This window comes from Ictalurus punctatus, chromosome 13, assembly GCF_001660625.3.
Source record: "Ictalurus punctatus breed USDA103 chromosome 13, Coco_2.0, whole genome shotgun sequence".
NCBI classification, from domain to species: Eukaryota; Metazoa; Chordata; class Actinopteri; order Siluriformes; family Ictaluridae; genus Ictalurus; species Ictalurus punctatus.
The window spans coordinates 26,917,826-26,936,505 of record NC_030428.2 but is presented as its reverse complement, the minus strand read 5'-3'; the positions used below and the strand labels follow the sequence as shown (position 1 = coordinate 26,936,505).

At 39.8% G+C, this 18,680-nt stretch overlaps 1 protein-coding gene and 1 pseudogene across 4 annotated transcripts; both read right to left on the bottom strand.

Annotated features, from left to right (window-relative positions):
• Positions 1-4: 4 nt before the first annotated feature.
• LOC108273937 (peroxiredoxin-like 2A) lies at positions 5-5,799 on the bottom strand (annotated as a pseudogene).
• Positions 5,800-8,298: 2,499 nt separating this feature from the next.
• Positions 8,299-15,860, bottom strand: dydc2 (DPY30 domain containing 2). Of its 4 annotated transcripts, XM_017483638.3 has the most exons (11): positions 15,771-15,860; positions 14,351-14,498; positions 13,633-13,743; positions 13,071-13,172; positions 11,828-11,941; positions 11,489-11,593; positions 11,080-11,196; positions 9,444-9,518; positions 9,028-9,111; positions 8,770-8,892; positions 8,299-8,481 (listed from the first exon to the last, which is right to left on the bottom strand). In XM_017483638.3, the coding sequence occupies exons 2-11, from the start codon at positions 14,495-14,497 to the stop codon at positions 8,461-8,463; spliced, it is 999 nt and encodes a 332-aa protein (XP_017339127.1). In that variant the 5' UTR covers position 14,498; positions 15,771-15,860; the 3' UTR covers positions 8,299-8,460. The 4 variants fall into 4 exon arrangements, 3 of the variants coding, with proteins under 3 accessions (XP_017339127.1, XP_017339128.1, XP_047015575.1); XM_017483639.3 differs by lacking the exon at positions 13,071-13,172; XR_001814392.3 differs by lacking the exon at positions 8,299-8,481 and having other exon boundaries at positions 9,413-9,518.
• Between the last annotated feature and the right edge of the window lie 2,820 nt (positions 15,861-18,680).

Below are 18,680 nucleotides of genomic sequence, written 5' to 3'. Positions count from 1 at the left end.
CCAATAACTTTTATCAATCAATATTTATTTCATATATTTTTTTTCATAAATGCAGCTCTATCAACTGAACGAAAATAATGTCCAAATTATATTCTAAGCTATTTATTAGTCCAGATCAGTGTTTATGATTAAGTGTGTAGTGTTTCTCCTGCTACAAAGGCATTGATACGTATCACATGTGTTTTGTAGAAAATACTACATTGTATTACATATACTAAGATAAACGCAAACCTTCTGATCAGTAGTCATCTTGAAATTAAATATACAGTAAATGTGCTTTTTGATTGCTAACTATAAATGTAAATGTGTGTTTTATACTAGAGTACTTAGAGTATATGAATGAAGTAGTGAACACAAAACAGTACAAACAGTAAAATAGTACATCTGCAGTAAAAACACAAAGAATACTTATATGAAAAATAAATCAGCTAGCCAATCATAAGATTATTACTTTTTAAAGACACCCCCCCCCCCCCCCCCCCCAGTTGTTTCCATGGTGTTCGATTTAGTGCACCGGTGTACTTTTCATATATATAAACCGTATCACAGTGTGTGTTGTTGTGTTTACAGTCGGTTTTGGGAGAGCGAGGCATCAAAACTACTCGCTCCTGTTGAGAGTTTAGAGTCAGTCTGTCATTAATACGCTCCCAAACCCTACAGCATCATAACAGAGACACACTGCAATGCATTTACCACATGGATAAGAGAGAAAGACCCACAAAGAACACAGCGTAAACAGGTACAAGGCTTATCTGTAAGTATAGAAAATACACACAGCCCAGAAACACACACCTGCCAAAAAAAAAAAAAAGAGAAAAACATGGTGTCTTGCTTCATGACATAAAATTCTCTATTAAGTACACTGGAGGGGAAGGGGGGGAATACTTCTGCACAGTGATGTATATCACATTTAACTAAAAACAAAGGAAAGACGATTACTCTGTAGTACACGTCATTTTCTGTAGAACTGACTTGAGATCAGCGCTGATAGCTTTAGTTAGCTTTCTGCACTTTCATTACTGCGTGTAACACTGAATTGAGATCAGCTTTATCGCCAAACTCCTTCTCCTGGTGCTCCATTAAAATACCCTGCAAATAAATATACGGATATTCTATTAATAAATCGTATAAATGGATGATTTACAGCATGTCATCTGATTAAGGTGGAACATCACCTGATTCTCTGGACCAATCACATAAAGGCCTCCAAGTATAAACCCCTCCCCTTTCATGTTGCCCTGGTAACCTTTCCAATTTGCGCGCAGGATGTTCCTCCACACGCTGATACGAGTGAAGCCCAGTTTCACCATCATCCTCTTCCTGGGAGTGTAAAATAATTGCTGTCGCATACAACAAACAGAGGGGGGATTATAGACCAGACTTCAGAATGTGCATCATGATTCAATTTGTTGAAAGTGATTCATTCGAAATGAATCAGGAGTCATTTGATGAGCAGATGCAGTTTTCAGTCTTTGTTTCTATGCATTGTACAGGGTAGCGGAGGAGAGTGCTATCCATCCTCTACCGCATACATGAACTCACCAATGCCCGTGATTGACTAGTGTCACTTTGACTGACAGGGGAGAGATATATGCCCCTCCCACCTAAACAGCACAGCCAGTTTTGCTCACATGACTCCTGACCATGGATTGCTTTGGCGTAGTCGGGAATTGAATTAAGGATGTCCCGATGATACTGTAGGGTGAATGCTTTTAGGTTTCTGTTACAATGAAAACACGTGGTCACAATGTCTAAATTATTTACTACTGATTTTGCCATTCAAAAAATTTACATTCATCCCATGTAGTAATAAAACAATAAGCACCTGCTTTCAGAAAGAATAATAATTTAAAAAAAAAAACTACTCTGGAGAACAAGTGCGTTGAAAAGATGACTATAAATGTAAAATGTAAAATATGAAATGTGTCCACAACTACACTCTGCCTGAGCTATTCTGAACAAAACGTGGCCGTCGTAATGAGATAGAAATTAAAAGCAAAGTTTAGTGATACTTGGGAATCTCAGACCTTCTCATCCAGGAAGATTTCTCCGCTGAAGTAGGGTCTGAAGTTTTGTATCTCTGTACCGATGTTCTCTTTCACCACCGCGTACAGAGGAACACCGACCTCATCCAGCTGAGGCTTCAGAGAGGACAGCTCAGAGGCTTCCTGTTATTACACACACACACACACACACACACACACACACACACACAGAGAGAGAGAGAGAGAGAGAGAGAGAGAGAGCATTTCAGAGTTGAACTGAATCTGGACTAACTGAAATATATACTACGCTGGTTACGAGTTAAAAACTGATAAAGGGATAAATAAAAGGAATGGGATGATTTTTTATTTATAAAATACATAACGAAAGAAAGAAAGGTACAGACAGAAAAAAAGATGGAATAAAAAAAATTGATAGTGAAAGAAAAAAGGACAGAGAGAAAGAATTAATGGAAAAATAAGAGTGACAGGAAAAGGGCGAGAAAGCAGGGGGGAGTGGAAGAAATAGGGGGAGAGAGAAGGAAAATACAACAGAAAAAAGGAAAGCGAATAAGAAAGAATGGAAGAAAAGAACACAGAGGAAAAGAATAGAAGAAAAAGAGAGAGGCAGAAAAGGGAAGAGAAAGAGTGGAAGAAAATGAGAGAGAGAGAGAGAGAGAGAGAGAGAGAGAGAGAGATTCAGAGAATGGAAAAATGGAGTAAGAGAAAAAAAGAAGGCTAGAAAAAAAGAAAAAACTAATTAGACCAAATAATAAACCAAAATAAAAATAAAAACAGAAAGAAAATCAAATAAAGAATAAAGGAATAATTTTTTTTTATATTATTTATTTTATTTATGTATTTATTTAATTCTCCTTTCTTATCTATACTGGTGCTTTGGCAATATTGTATGTAAACAATCATGCCAATAAAGTACTCTGAAATGGAAAAAATGAACTGAGAGAGAGACAGAGGGAGAGAGAGAGAGAGAGAGAGAGAGAGAGAGAGAGAGAGAGAGAGAGAGAGAGAGAGAGAGAAATAGGGGAGAGAAATATAGGAAAGAACTACAGAATAGAAAAAAGGAGAGAAAAGGAAAGTACAGAAGAAAAGAAGAAAGAGAAAAAGAATATGAAAAGTAGAACAGAAAAGAGGACAACAAAGAAAGAAAGGAAAAGGGGGAATATAGTAAACGAAAGAAAAAAGAAAGAGAAAACTGGAGAGAATGTGTGTGTGTGTGAGTGTGAGAGAGAGTACGAGTGAGAGAGAGAGTGTGTGAGAGAGAGAGAGAGAGAGAGAGAGAGAGAGAGAGAGAGAGAGAGAGAGAGAGATAAAAGAATAAAACTGTGGTATCAGCGAAGAGTTAAGGATGCAGTGTGAAACTTTGGGGGATTTGGAACCCCCCCTCCTGGTAGAAATACATCACTGCACCTCTCTTATTTCGGTCTGTAACGTAAATTCTGCGGTTCTGTGTGTATCCGTGCACGGCGGTTTGAAATGAGTGTGAAATTTGGCGTAAACATTTGGCGTCTAGCCCAACAATGAAACAACAAAGAGTTCAGATTTATATTTAGAGGAACTCGCTCTTCAGTGGTTTATTAAAAGGGCAGTTTAAATGCAGTCGTGTGAGTTACACCAGCTGGATACGGATTTTTCATTTGAAATCTGTCACTTAAAGGGACAGACCGCCACGTTTCCGTATCACACCATACTGGTACGGTGTAACAACACAACACAAATATATACAAAACCACACACACACACACACACACATACACATACACACCTCTCTGCACAAAGATCATCCAGGTCTTCTGACGGCCATGATCACGGCTCCGGTTTTCTCCCAGAGTGTGAACGCTTTAAAGCTCTTCTCCTCTGCGTCTCCAGTGTTCACAACACAAATACACAAAACACAACAATAAACAATTGAATGGGGAAAGTCCTGTTGTGTATAATGGGGGTAAAGTTATAATAATGCACACCAACTCATTCGAATACTACTACTACTACTACTACTACTAATAATAATAATAATAATAATAATAATAATAATAATAATAACAATAATTAATCATAGCGCTGTACGCAGTACTTGACAAAGGCTACGTGTGTGTGTGTGTGTTAACCTGTGTTAGAGTGTGACTCACCCCCAGTGGTGGTCCTCAGTTCAGCGTTGGCGAGTGTGTCCAGCGAGGCGGGCTGTGGTTTAGTCAGGAACAGGTCAGTGTTGAGCAGCAGGACAGCGACAGTGATCACACCCACAGCCAGCATCCACACATCCACACTAAACCCTGCTATATTCACAAACACTGCAGACCACAAGAGACAAAATGCAACAGAAAGTGTGTGTCGATAAGAAGTAAGGATAAGACACAGGAAGGCTTTATGATCCCGCAACCTGGAGAACATTGCTCATAACTAACTATAAGTATTTGTATTATATATATGTACGTACACATACACATACACTACCGGTCAAAAGTTTAGACACTCATTCTTTATGATTTTTTTCTCCCACATTTTAGAATAATAATAAAGTCATCAAATCTCTGGAGTAACACGGATGGAATTATGTTGTGATAAAAAAAAAATCCAGAATAAATCAGAATAGTTTAATATTTTAGCATCTTCAAAGTAGACCCCATTTTTGCCTAGAATTTGCAGAAATGTATTCTTGGCGTTTTCTCACCCGATTTCTTGAGGAATTTCCCTGAGATGCTTTTTAAACAGTCTTAAAGGAGTTCACACCGACGCCGGACTCTTATCGGGTGCTTTTCGGAAAATATTTCACTCCGAGTCGTCCATTTAAAAAAAAACAACTATTTTATAATGAAAGAAATGAATATGTCGGCACGATCGTATATTTGTCTATATGACCGATTTCAAACATTTAATCACACACCTTCAGATAAAAAGATTTTTAAGATCATGAGAAACATTTCAGTCAAGTGTCCACAAACTTTTGACCAGTAGTGTAATATATATACATACAGACATACATAATGCATCCAAATATTCACTCTTTCAGTCCACTGGTATAGAAGTTTGTTGAATTCTGGATTCTGATTGGTCAGAAGACAGCAGCTCGGACACTATCAGAGGTTTATATTAACATTATACATTATCGTTTCCATAGTAACGGCTCATGCAGATGCTTCACATAGATGTTGATACTGATACGCTGGCGTTTTCTGTAAGGAGATGTTTATTTAGCATCAATGGAAGGAGTCTCCAGTGTCAGTAACAGTCAAAGATAAAGCTGTAACTTCAGGACTGAAGAGTTTTTTGTTTGTTTGTTTTAAGCTCAAAAGAGTTATTTATCTGAAATACTCACTTTTTGCTGGAGTTTGAATAAAGTTTTAAAAGTCACGTCTCATGGCCGTGAGTTCATCTGTCCCATCTTTCGCTCTCACACACAGACCCGGTCACAACAGTGGCTCCGTGACTGAACAACTTTATATACAAACACTAAACAAAAAAATCCAGGGCTAATTTGCATAAAGAAGAAGGAATCAGCCAATCAGGAGCTGTCTCATGTGGGCAGGGTTAGAACATGAGCTCAGTGAAAACATAAAAAACATGAATATCATCACACACGCGCCTAAAGACATAGTTGGTCTCAGTAACACAATTTCTTTCCTTTTTTATAAATTATATTTTCTCTATGGGAACACCCTCCAAAGAGTAAACCCTAAACACACACACAGACCTCCATTGAGTATGATTGGAGCTCAGGGTTCTGTGAAAGAGCGTAAAGCCTCAGCAAGCACGACTCCCACATTTCCCACTGAACAGGTCACAAGCTCCATGACTCACATCAAACATGCTCTACACACACACACACACACACACACACACACACACACACACACGAGAACCGCTTTCTGTGATGAAATAACTGATGGTATTTAGAGCAGGGGTTGGTGTGTGTGTGTGTGTGTGTGTGTGTGTGTGAGTGAAAGTAGGTGACAAGTGCGAAAGAGCGTGCTATAATTAGAAGTAAAACCGATTTTATAACAGGCATGTGCTGTGATATTTATTTATTAGAATAGTTTTTTTTTTAATAAAGTATTTTATTCCAGAAACCTTCCAACCACAGAACCTGAAAAATAGATTTAGTTGTAGTAGTAGTAGTAATAGTATTCCTAGTAGTAGTAATTGTAGCAGTAGTAATAGTAGTAGTAGTAGTAGTATTCCTTAGCAGTAGTAGTTGTAGTAGTAGTATTCCTAGCAGCAGCAACGTCAGTAGTAGTAGTAGTAGTAGAGTAGTAGTAGAGTAGTAAGACTAGAAGTCGTAGTATTCATAGCAGTAAGACTAGAAGTCTTAGTATTAGTAGTATTAGTAGTAGTAGTAGTAGCAATAGTATTAGTAGTATTATTCATAGCAGTAAGACTAGAAGTCTTAGTAGTAGTAGTATTAGTAGTAGTAGTAGTAGCAATAGTATTAGTAGTATTATTCATAGCAGTAAGACGAGAAGGCTTAGTAGTAGTAGTAGTAGTAGTATTCATAGCAGTAAGACTAGAAGTCTTAGTAGTAGTAGTAGTAGTAGTAATAGTATTGGTAGTATTATTCATAGCAGTAAGACTAGAAGTCTTAGTAGTAGTAGTAGTAGTAGTAATAGTATTAGTAGTATTATTCATAGCAGTAAGAGAAGAAGGCATAGTAGTAGTAGTAGTAGTAGTATTCATAGCAGTAAGACTAGAAGTCTTAGTATTAGCAGTATTAGTAGTATTAGTAGTGGTAGTAGTAATAGTATTAGTAGTATTATTCATAGCAGTAAGACTAGAAGTCTTAGTAGTAGTAGTAGTAGTAGTAGTAGTAGTATTCATAGCAGTAAGACTAGAAGTCTTAGTAGTAGTAGTAGTAGTAGTATTCATAGCAGTAAGACTAGAAGTCACAGTAATAGTAGAAGTAGTAGTTGTAGAACTCACTCTTGACTTTTTATTTTGTTGTTTTTATACACACGCGTTCAGTAATTGTGAAGTTTCCAGCTGTAATTGGATCATTTGCAGCGCTCCAGGTTCATTACAAAACTGTTCCAATCAGGGAATGTTTTTCAATGTAAATAAATCCTTTATTTATTAAGTATTTAAGTAAATGTAGCGGATAGCTCAAGATACATCAATAACTTAAACAAAATCTTTACTTAATTATATAAATATTCGTTCTCTCAACTTAGTCCATGTTACATGATTGTTTTTGTCTCCAAAGGCCCGTGGGATTGGGGAGGTTTCGATTCTCGGACAGTTTGGTAAGTTGTCATGGAGCCAGACATTGTGTTGCACAATTTGGCATTTTCTCACAGGGTGTGTGTGTGTGTGTGTCTGTGTGTGTGTGTGTGTGTGTGAGAGAGAGTAGATTAGCTTGTGCACAGTAAACGGACCACATTTTCCCTAACTCACTGATAAGTCAGTCTCTCTCACTCTCTCTCCCTCACTCCCTCTCTCTCCCTCTCTCGCTCTCCCTCGCTCCCTCTCTCTCTTTCTCCCCCTCTCGCTCTCCCTCGCTCCCTCTCTCTCTTTCTCCCCCTCTCGCTCTCCCTCGCTCCCTCTCTCTTGCCTTCGCTCTCTCTCGCTCTCCCTCGCTCCCTCTCTCTTGCCTTCGCTCTCTCTCGCTCTCCCTCGCTCCCTCTCTCTTGCCTTCGCTCTCTCTCGCTCTCTCTCCTTTACTCTCGCCCTTGCTCTCCCCTCTCCCTCTCCCTCTCTCTCTCTCTCTCTCTCTCTCTCTCTCTCTCTCCCTTGAACTCCTAAAAACGCCATAATGAAAGCAATAAATCAGAAATATATCAGACACTGACTGGGAATTCAGTCTCCCTCGTATTGACCTGACCTGAACATCTGTACCGTTTACATCACACAATAATTTCTGGATTTACTTAAAAACCTTAACAGACTGTTTGTTTTTGTACCTACACACATCGACTCTTTCCTGATTCTCTACGTGTGTATGACGCAGTGACCTGCTCTTGTATATTGCCGTGTTTTGTTTAGTATTAAACGTGTTAAATCAGACGCTTCTGATTTCCTCTCTCTGTTCATGTGGACTATCAATAAGACGAGCGTAAGAAACCCAGCCTTTTTTTTTTTTTTTTACCGGCCCAACATTTGCAAGTAAAACCGCATTCATTTACGTTTAAATGAGATTTCATGAAGAAAATTCACGATGGCCGATATTTCAAATAAATGGTGTGCAAGAATCCGTCAAGTTAAACTTTCGACTTTTTAAATTTCCCTTCTGAAATCAGGAATATCGTAGTTTAGTGTTTTTTTTCCCCTGCTCGGACACACCTGATTCGTGGATCAAGGAAAACACAAATCCCGCAAAACAATATTTAATCTTGTGAGAAATGAGCTACAGAGAACGGCTTCATGTATTATAACACGTTCGTATGCTGCTTCAGAAAACTTATCCTTCAAATATATTATATTACAAAACCTATATAGTATAAAGCGTGTCTAGAGAGGATATGCCTCATCTTCAGTCTTCTTCATCTTCCTCCTGCAAAAAAACAACAACAAAAAAAACAATAATCTTGTTAGTAAGGCTATTAATCTAGTGTTTGGTTCATTGTTATTAGAAATACTAGCTCAATTATTCCAGTCAGTGGAAAAATCTCATAGAAAACCGAACATTTTTAAATTTCCATCATAGAAAAAGAGCTTAAGTGAAAGAAACAGAATGTTCTTCACGCTGAAGAACCGAAAAACCAAAACCAAACCACGGCTTGAAGCTTGCAGAGAAGACGCTTAAACACACAAGTGACACAGAGACAAGCGGAAACGTCACCGTGTCCTTGAGCGTGCTCGGGTTGGTGAGGGTCTCGGGCTCTTCCTGTCTGGGAGCGTCGCTCTCCATCAGAGCTGCTGATTGGTCTTCGGTGACGTCGGTGTGTATGAGCTCGGCGTCGTCCTGTTCCAAAGGAGAGCATACTCAATACTTATACATCCTCTCTGTCTGTCTCTCTCTGTCGCTTTGCTTTCGTTTATTTCTCTTGAACTCTCTCGGTGATCCTACAGGCTGAGAATAAAGTGAGTAAAGTGTCACCTGCAGCATCAGAGAAGGTTCTGGATTGACCGGTTCTTCCTCTGTTGATTTGAGCAGAGTTTGTGATGCGTCATCGCCTGCTTGCTACAAGGAAGTGACATCATGCGTGTCAACAAAACAGCTCTGGCTTTGAAATATTATCATTTCTACCATAACTTGAAGGCTGTAACCCATCGTGTAAACTTCATCGAAGGGTTCCTGCGTCTAGTCAGTAGAGCGTGTCTACATACTACATAGCCTTTCTCTCCTTTCTTCATATCTGTCGGTTTATTTCTCTCTTCCTTGCTATCCTTTGGCACGTTTTCTCCATTTCTGACACTCAAAGAACAAATCCTGACCTCTAGCAAGACAAATCATCCTAAAATCACAACTCCACACATAATACCCGGAGAAACTTGTCCATCGTCGGTCCTCACCTCTTCTTCTGCTTGTTTTGAGTCGTCTACCGAGACCGTCCCATCGACGTCTCGAGGATTCGATCCACCTGAATCCTATAATACAGTGTAGAAAGTGTAGGATCACTGTCCCATTCAGAATCCTGTCACAGAGTGGATTCTTCTCGTACTGGTTTATCCCTCATCTCTCATCTAAACCATCTCAGCCAATCACAGCAGAGCACGCTGTAGGCGCAGGAGGTATGCCAGGAGGCACGGAGCAAAACGTGACGCAAGATGCGTCAGAAATAGGATTCATAAAAAACGTTCGCCTCACACCGCCAGGGTCGGGGGTTCAATTCTCACTGCTGCTCTGTGTGTGCGGAGTTTGCGTGTTCTCCCCGTGCTGCGGGGGTTTCCTCCGGGTACTCTGGTTTCCTCCCCCAGTCCAAAGACACGCATGGTAGGCTGATTGGCGTGTCTAAAGTGTCCGTAGTGTATGAATGGGTGTGTGAGTGTGTATGGATTGCGATGGATTGGCACCCTGTCCAGGGTGTACCCCGCATTGTGCCTGATACTCCCTGGGATAGGCTCCAGGTTCCCCGTGACCCTGAAAAGGATAAGCGGTATAGAAGATGGATGGATGGATGGAAAAAAGCCGCAGAACAACCAAGCATTTCTGGCTGCAACAATCACAAAAAAAAAACTCTGAAATCCGGTAGGGACTGGCTAACACCTGTAATGACAATGAGGAGTGTTTTTATTTGATAGTAAACAGTGGCATGGTAGTCAGATGCTAGCAGTCGATGAGGAGGAACTTGAAGAGTGGCTTGAGAGTCTGATTAGCTTCGTTCACGTAGCAAACCCTCTCTACTCACTGAAACGCTTCTATAAACCGCTCTTGTGCTTTGATTCCACTGCAGTTGACAGATTTCTGTAACAACTCTCAGAAACGACGACTGATTCTGCCGCTGTTGTTGTTGTCGTTGTAGCAGAAGTAAAATTATCCTGCAAAAACCCAGAAGTATAAAAACAGCCTGTTGATGTGCAATTTATTAAGGCTGTAACCCATCGTGTAAACTTCATCGAAGGCTTCCTGAGTCTCGCGCCAATAAATGCGGTCACCTTATAGTCCGGAGAACGAAAAGAGATCGAATCTCGACATTTCCAAGAGAGGCAAAACTGCCCGTGCTCTCTCAGTGGGCGGGGCATACGTTCTCTCCCCATCAATCACTAGCTGATCGTGGGGCTCGGTGAGCTCATGTGTGTGGAAGAAGGCAGACAGTGCTTTACTCCTTTAACGTGTTAATCGGTGAAATTCTTATTAAATAAAGATTCCAATAGGCGTCTTTATGACAGATAAACCTTGGATTACTAATCGAATGAGCTTCAGGATGAGCTTCGTTTGAAAGTGTGCAGTTAAATGCAGTGGTTTTGCGTTTTTCTTGACGTCTTTCTGGCTACTCTGTCTTTCTCTAGCCAAGTCATTAGACTGTCCTCACCTCTGGATTAATTGCGTCGCTCTCTGAGGCCTTAACGCCTACATCGTGAGGTTTTGACCCGACTGAATCTTTCACCATAAAAGAAAAAAGCCTATCGTTCAAATCTTTTCATCATTTATACTCACAGTGGTTGATCTACTTTAAATATCAGCATTTCAATCACAGTGTGTCCTCACCTCCTCTTCCATTTGGCTTTGACTCGGATTTGTCTCGCTCACTGGTTCTTCAGGATGTCTTGCTGCGTCATCTGAGACTGTATCATCCACATCTGGAGCTATCGAGCCATCTGAATCCTGCAATAATAATAGTAATAATAGTAATAATAATAATAATAATAATAATAATAATGCATGGAGGTAAAAAAAAAAAAAAAAAAAAAAAGTGGAGAAATCGCATAATCTTAGTATCATTCACAATCATCTTTCTCTGGATTCCCTCCTGACCTGCTGTTCAGTCTCTCTTGTTCATGCTTGATAATAAAGTGTAATAATGTGAACTACTTTCCATTTCCTTCCTGATAGCTCTCTCTATCTCTTTCTCTCCCTCTCCAACAGTGAGTAAAAACAATAATAAATGGAGTATCACCCTCAGAGTGGGCTCATTCTCAGGTTCCTCAGCTGCCTCTGTGTCCTCATTTACAGCTCTAGAGGGCGCTCTCTCCACATCCGTCGTCTCTGCGTTCTTTACATCCTGGAGGTGAACACATAAGCAGCTGCAGTTTTCTTCCTGTTTGCCATTTCTGAGCCTGTTATTACAGCCTCTCGATGCTTTTCCCCCCATCCACTTGGTTTTGTACTCGTTTTGGAAAATACCTAATTATGGCTTGGCTGAGGTGTAAAAGTTGGCAGAAATATAAATACAAGACGTGATAAAACACGACGGGAATCAACGTTCCTGATCAGTGACGTGCTTTAGACGCTTTACCTCCGCATCTGGTGGAGGTTCTGCTGTTGTCTCTGCTTCAGTCTGTGCTTCTGGTTCTTCTTCCTGAGGCAGTGTGGTGGGTTCTAGAGGAGCTGCTTCAGTTCCGGCGTTCGTCTGGATTGGTGAAAGATGAAAATGAAGACATGAAGTGTAGGAGGAACGAGTCATAATTCTGTAACGCTGATGTGAGCATAAATAAACACCTTCACGACGGATTGTTTGATTTAGACTTGATTGCATTCTGAGACGGTCGTATGAGCTGAAAAGACCATGTTTTAAAAGAGACAAGAGCAGGAAGAGGTGTAACGGGGAAGCTCTGCAGAGAGCACTTTCTGGTGAAGTGTAAAGAGGGATCCAGCATCACCATAACTATCACCACCACCACCTCCACCATAACCATCCCCACCACCACCTCCACCCCCACCATCATCACCATCACTACCACCACCCCCAACCATCGCCATCGCCAACAACACAATCACCAACACCATCACCACCACAACTACCATCAATACCATCACCACGATCATTACCACTATCACCACCACCACCTCCACCATAACCATCCCCACCACCACCTCCACCCCCACCATCATCACCATCACTACCACCACCCCCAACCATCGCCATCGCCCCCAACCCTACCACGGCCACCAACAACACAATCACCAACACCATCACCACCACAACTACCATCAATACCATCACCATGATCATTACCACTATCATCACCACCACCCCCATAAAATGCCAGGTTGTCTTTGAATTTGTGGTAATAATGGATATGTTTGGACATATTGCCTAGCGGGGTGCACGGTGGCATAGTGGTTAGCACGTTCACCTCCTGCCACGACCCTGTGTATGCGGACTTTGCATGTTCTCCCCGTGCTGCGGGGTTTCCTCCAGGTACTCCAGTTTCCTCCCCCAGTCCAAAGACATGCATGATAGGCTGATTGGCGCGTTCAAAGTGTCCGTAGTGTATGAATAGGTGTATGATTGTGATTGTGCCCTGCGATGGATGGGTTTGCACCCTGTCCATGATGTACCCCGCCTTGTGCCCTATGCTCCCTGGCATAGCCTCCAGGTTCCCCATGACTCTGTAGGATAAGCGCTATAGAAGATGGATGGATGGATGGATGGAAGGCAAAAAATAATGACTAATCACACCAGTCTCCGATTCAGAGAAGGAGTAAACCCAAAATTCAAAATCTCATGGCAGTGAAGTTTTGTAAATATCTTGTACCCCATCAGCCTCCATCAGGACCTCCATCTTCGGAGGGTCCGCCATCCAGGGTCTCTCTTGCAGTGGCGCTGGAGGAGGTGTAGCTACTTGCTCCTGTGTGAGCTTTAAAACAAAGAAACAAAGGCCTACTTTTGAAGACGTGCACAAATGTATGTTTTTCCTCCTTCCTGTTCTTGGGAAGATTAACGGGGTGTCTATACTGTCTATTCTAAATTCACTTGTACTGGAAGTCTAAGGGCAGATGTTCAACAGATGTTCAACTAATCAGATGTTTATGTGAAACCTGTAGCTTTAATTCTGTATTCAGAGGTCATTTGTAAATAGAGCTCTAAATCGGCAAGATTTTGTCCTCTGTTCCAGATGGTTGAATCGGTTAAACCGGTTTTCTGTTTGTTTTTCTAAATGCATGTGACATATGAAATGTGGTGGAATTCTTGTCTCTGGTAATCTCTCTCTCTCTCTCTCTCTCTCTCACACACACACACACACACACACGATGAGGTCGAAAACTCCTGGATTTCCCCTTTAATTCGGACGCTACCTCTCGTCCTCTGTCTCTCACCTCCTGTGCGGCTTGTAATCGCGACTCCTCCTCCTTCAGCCGTTTCTGATGCTCGGCCTCCTGTCTGGCTTTCTTCACCTCCTCCTCCAGCTGCTTCTCATTTGCAGCTTTCTGAGGCAAAGCAGTAAAACGAGACATCGTGAACTTAAAGGAAAAACCCACTCTGAATGACTGGCATACTAATCTTCATAATAATGTGATCTTTAACAGCAATTTATTTTTGTAGTGAGTTTTTTTACTTTAAACTTCTTTCATGGTTTACGTGTTAATGGCTTAACGGTTAATGGTTTATTATATTACCCACAATGCTCTTTTTAGGAGATAATAGTGAAACCTGACTGTTATATCAGCCTTCCTGTAATAAACTCAGTGCCATGTGGGCCGGACAGTCCCTTGTGTAAGTATTCACCCCTGTTGTTGTGGAAGTTCTACATAAATTCTTATGGAAAATCAAACGGCTCTGATTTTACTCTAGTTTGCCCCCTAGCGGAATAACAGAGACTATGTGTGTCTTCTTTCAATTCTATTACAGTCGAGATCATAGAATCTTTATCAGTCTGGTGTGGTTCACCCCAGTGAATCAGTGTCCTCTAAGCTCTACACAGGTCCACATCTTCAGCATGAAATAATAAACCCCCTGCAGCATTCAGGTTTAAGTGCAGTGATGTAGCGTCGTCACTGGGTCAAAACTTATGGAAGGGAACTTCATCCTCTTTACCTTTTTGGCGTACTCCATGTTTTCTTTGTATTTGTAGATGAAGTGAGCGAGAAACTCGATGGGGTCCATGGGTCTCTGCTCCACGACTTCCGCCAGAGCCTCCACCAAACATTTACCCAGTTTCTGCTTCAGGTACTCGGAGTCCATCCTGACAGGAGGAAAAGACAACTTTACAGACAAAATAAAATCAGGCTTTGGTTCATGTACACACACACACACACACACACACACACACACACACACACACACACATATTCAGGCCACTACATCAGGTATTAAATGTACGTTCTGTAATTAATAAATCCTTTTAGGTGCTAAAACACAACATATTTCAGTGTGCTATTAAACACACAGGACTAGCATTGAGTACAAAATGTATATAAGCAAACAAAAGTAAATAAGTATGTAAAAAAAAAAAAAGTAAGCTTATAAATAAATATGTAAGTAATAAGCAGGTAAGCAAGTAAACAAACGCACATAAATAAATAAATAAATAAATAAATAAATAAATAGGTTGGTAAGTAGATAAATAAGTAAAGTAGTAAGTAAGTAGGCAAACAAACAAACAAATATATATATATATATATATATATATATATATATATATATATATATATATATATATATATACATACATACAAGCAAGTAAATACAAAAACAAATAAACAGGCACGTGAGTAAGCATATCAGTAAGTGAATAAGTAAGTAAGCAGCCAAACAAATAAATAGAGAAATATAATAAATAATCAGTAAATAAATAAACAAGTACATAAACAAACAACAAATAAACTAAGTGGATAAATAAATAAATAAATTCCTCACACAGATCTACATTTGTAAGTCGATTTGGATAAAAAAAAAAGCATCTGTTAAATGAATAAATGTAAACAAACAAACATATAAATATGTAAGTAATAAACAGGTCATCAAGTGAACAAACAAACACATACATAAACAAAACAAACAAAGAAGCAAACAGGTAGCTAAGTAAGTATGTAAGTCAGTAGGTCAATAAGTAAATAAGTAAGTAAGCAGGCAAGCACACAAATCAACCAGCAAACAAATAAATAAGTAAGTCAATAAGCAAGTAAACAAACAAACTGTCAATAAATAGCCATGTAAGCAACTGAGTAAGTGGATAGGGCTAAATAAATAAATAAAAAAACAAACAAACGTATACACGTTAAGAGTGTTATTCAGTAAACCCGCACAAGATGCATTTGTGTCTTGTTAAAATGATTAATAATAACAATAATATATTTAAAATAAATCTTGTGTAACAGGGGTGAAAGGAACCCGATAATCTAATCTCCTGTTACAAGCTGCGCAAAAATAAATAAAAATATGTTTATTATCCCTGTATCGTAGTTATTTTCTGAATTCTTTATTAGAAAGTTAAATATTTGGTGTATTAATCTACCTGAATGAAAAGAAAAGGTAACGCTAAATCTTAAAATGTTCCGCTGCTCGCATTTCTCTCTTCCTCCCTGTGAGTGTTTTCCGTTTCCATGGTAACCGTGCAACTCGGTAAATCTTCCCTGAGGAACAAACCAAGGTTCCTACCTCGAAATAAAAACCAAACAAAAACTAAACTAAACCAAACCAAACTAAACCAAACCAAACCAAACTGAACTAAACTAAACTAAACTGCTTATTAAATAAATACTAAGATAAATAAATTAATTCATTTAGAAATCCGTATGCACATACATAGTATAATACCTACAGTACACATACATAATACAATAGGCTACATTATGAATATAATACAAAATCTATCATCTAACAGTTTCAAATGACAAACCTGTTTATATAATGTATTTCATGGAATCTCCAAACTACCAGAATAATAAATAAATAAATGCATAAATAAATCTACATATAAATTTTATATATATATATATATATATATATATATATATATATATATATATATATATATATATATATATTACAAATATTGAGCATTTAGTACTTTTATTTCCTTATTTATGTATTTTTGTATTTATTTCCACACTTATTTATTTCCTCATTTATTTATTTTCACCTTTATTTATTTCTATATTATTATGGTCCTGAGGTAGGCGTGTTTTACTTCAGACATATCAGTCGAGCTCAGAGTGCTGGCCTAGGCCCGGGTGAAGCTCTGAGGCCAGAGTGAGATCTTGTGGTTTAACAAAAATGAAATACAAGAGATGGGTGTGAGCGTGCGTTTGAGTCATGCAAGTCTCATGCCGTTTGATTTTCCAAAAGAATTTATGTAGAACTTCCACAACAACAGGGGTGAATACTTACACAAGGGACTGTCCGGCCCACATGGCACAGAGTTTATTACAGGAAGGCTGATATAACAGTCAGGTTTCACTATTATCTCCTAAAAAGTGCATTGTGGGTAATATAATAAACCATTAACCGTTAAGCCATTAAGACGTAAACCATAAAAGAAGGCAACGAATGACTTAGACGTTGGCGAAATGGCCAAAATCATGGTTTAAGTAATTTAATATCACCGCTATTGTACGTACTGTATGCACATGAAATGACCCAATATTAATCACGTTTAATATAAATGCACTGGATGTGGCAGATAGAGCTTATTGATAGCTTATTGATGGAGCTTATTGTTGATAAGACTTGCACACCATCTCAGAACGTGGAGACGAAGCACAAGTGCACATTTCACTGAATATTAGTCATCTGTAGACCTCTTTTCCACACTTCCCCATTGTAAGCATTCAGTGATCGTCCCATATTACGTTCTTTTTGAATAACGATGTCATTTACACATTGTTAAACAAAGGAGACCCTGCACTCCTGCTTGTTGTCTATATAGTAGAGGAGGATGTGCCAAACATCATTCAACCGAACAGAAAATCTAATATCCAGTTATACATTTCTCCCACCAATGTGCACAAATAATGTTGTCTCTGAGTCTCTATAGGTCACAGAGTGTACTATTAACCATGGGTGTCAAGTGTATGAAGGTAACTGATTCATTGAGATAACGGCTCCTTGTGTTCTCAGATATTTTTATCATCCTTAAATTTTTAGGGATCTGTATGGCATCCTTTAAGGGAAAAAAAGATATAGTGTAAAGATACTAAGACAAATCTGAGATTTACCACGTACATAGCTGTGACTTCAGTACTGGCATGGTGTTAGTAGTGAGAGAGTGTACATAAGAATTAATAATCCAAATGTGCTCAAGAAAACCTCACTTTTAAACAAAACTCTAAAGTACCAATCGGCTGTTCTTTACTTACCTCGAAACATGACGCATTTCTCTCCTAACCCAGAAGACAACAACGTGCTAACCACTAAGCCACCGTTCATCTTATCTTCTCAGTAGGTGGATTCTTCATGCCGCTGGACTAGAGAACCAATGAAATCCTTTCCCTTTTGCTGAAGGAGTGTGTAACAAAGGAATTTTACTCTTGGAGTAAGATATAAGAATCGTCCTTTATATGGACTTCGGTTTATTAAAGAAGAGTCTCTAAAGACCCGAGACTAAAGAGTCTCGGGTCTTTAGTAAAAACTTGTGCTTTTCCCCATATCTCTGATCCATTCATCCATCTTCTATACCGCTTTATCCGTTTCAGGGTCACAGGGAACCTGGAGCCTATCCCAGGGAGCATGAGGCACAAGGCGGGGTACACCCTGGACAGGGTGCCAATCCATCGCAGGGCACACTCACACACACACACTCACACACCCATTCATACACTACGGACACTTCGGTTTAACATCATCATTAAAACCCAGTACAACTCGCCATGGGGTGTCCACTCTCCCATTCAGCTTTTTCTTATTTAAAACTTTCACGCAGGCTTTGTACAGGAGCTTGCCGGTCACTGTCTCAATGTTCATGTCACTGTTGAACTCCAGGAGGGGGCCACCACACCCATCTAGATCTGGAGCGATGCCCAGCTGGGGAAAAGGTTCCTCTTCTATAGGTCCAGTCTTGCTTGTTTCATTGTTCATCAGCTGAGCACGCTCCTCTGACGTTAGGGTGGACCTCCAGCAATGTAGGAGCTTGTTCACAATACGTAGCGACCGTAGTCCCAGGCTCGCTGCTAAGTCCTCAGCCCGTGACAGGTCCGTTCCTGCGATGTTCACCAGCTGCCGGAGTGTCACAATCCCCGATGAGACCAGAACTCTGGATAATGATGGGGTGGTCACACCAGAGATATCTAATCTCCCACCATTCACCAGGGGTTCCTCCAGCAGCCAGTATGGTGTTCTGCACCCCTTGATTTGTTTTTTTAAAAAAGTCCATATTTTAAAAAGCCCACTATAAAAAAATGGTAATCCAGCAAGGTCTAGCGTTTTT

Excerpts from the sequence above, each read along its gene's own strand:
- dydc2 (XM_017483638.3), bottom strand. The coding sequence starts at position 14,497 with ATGGACTCCGAGTACCTGAAGCAGAAACTGGGTAAATGTTTGGTGGAG. Across the intron at positions 13,744-14,350 it reads ACATGGAGTACGCCAAAAAG|AAAGCTGCAAATGAGAAGCA; the intron begins GTAAAGAGGATG and ends GCTTTGCCTCAG. Across the intron at positions 9,112-9,443 it reads CAAAACAAGCAGAAGAAGAG|CAAGCAGGCGATGACGCATC; the intron begins GTGAGGACCGAC and ends ACTTCCTTGTAG.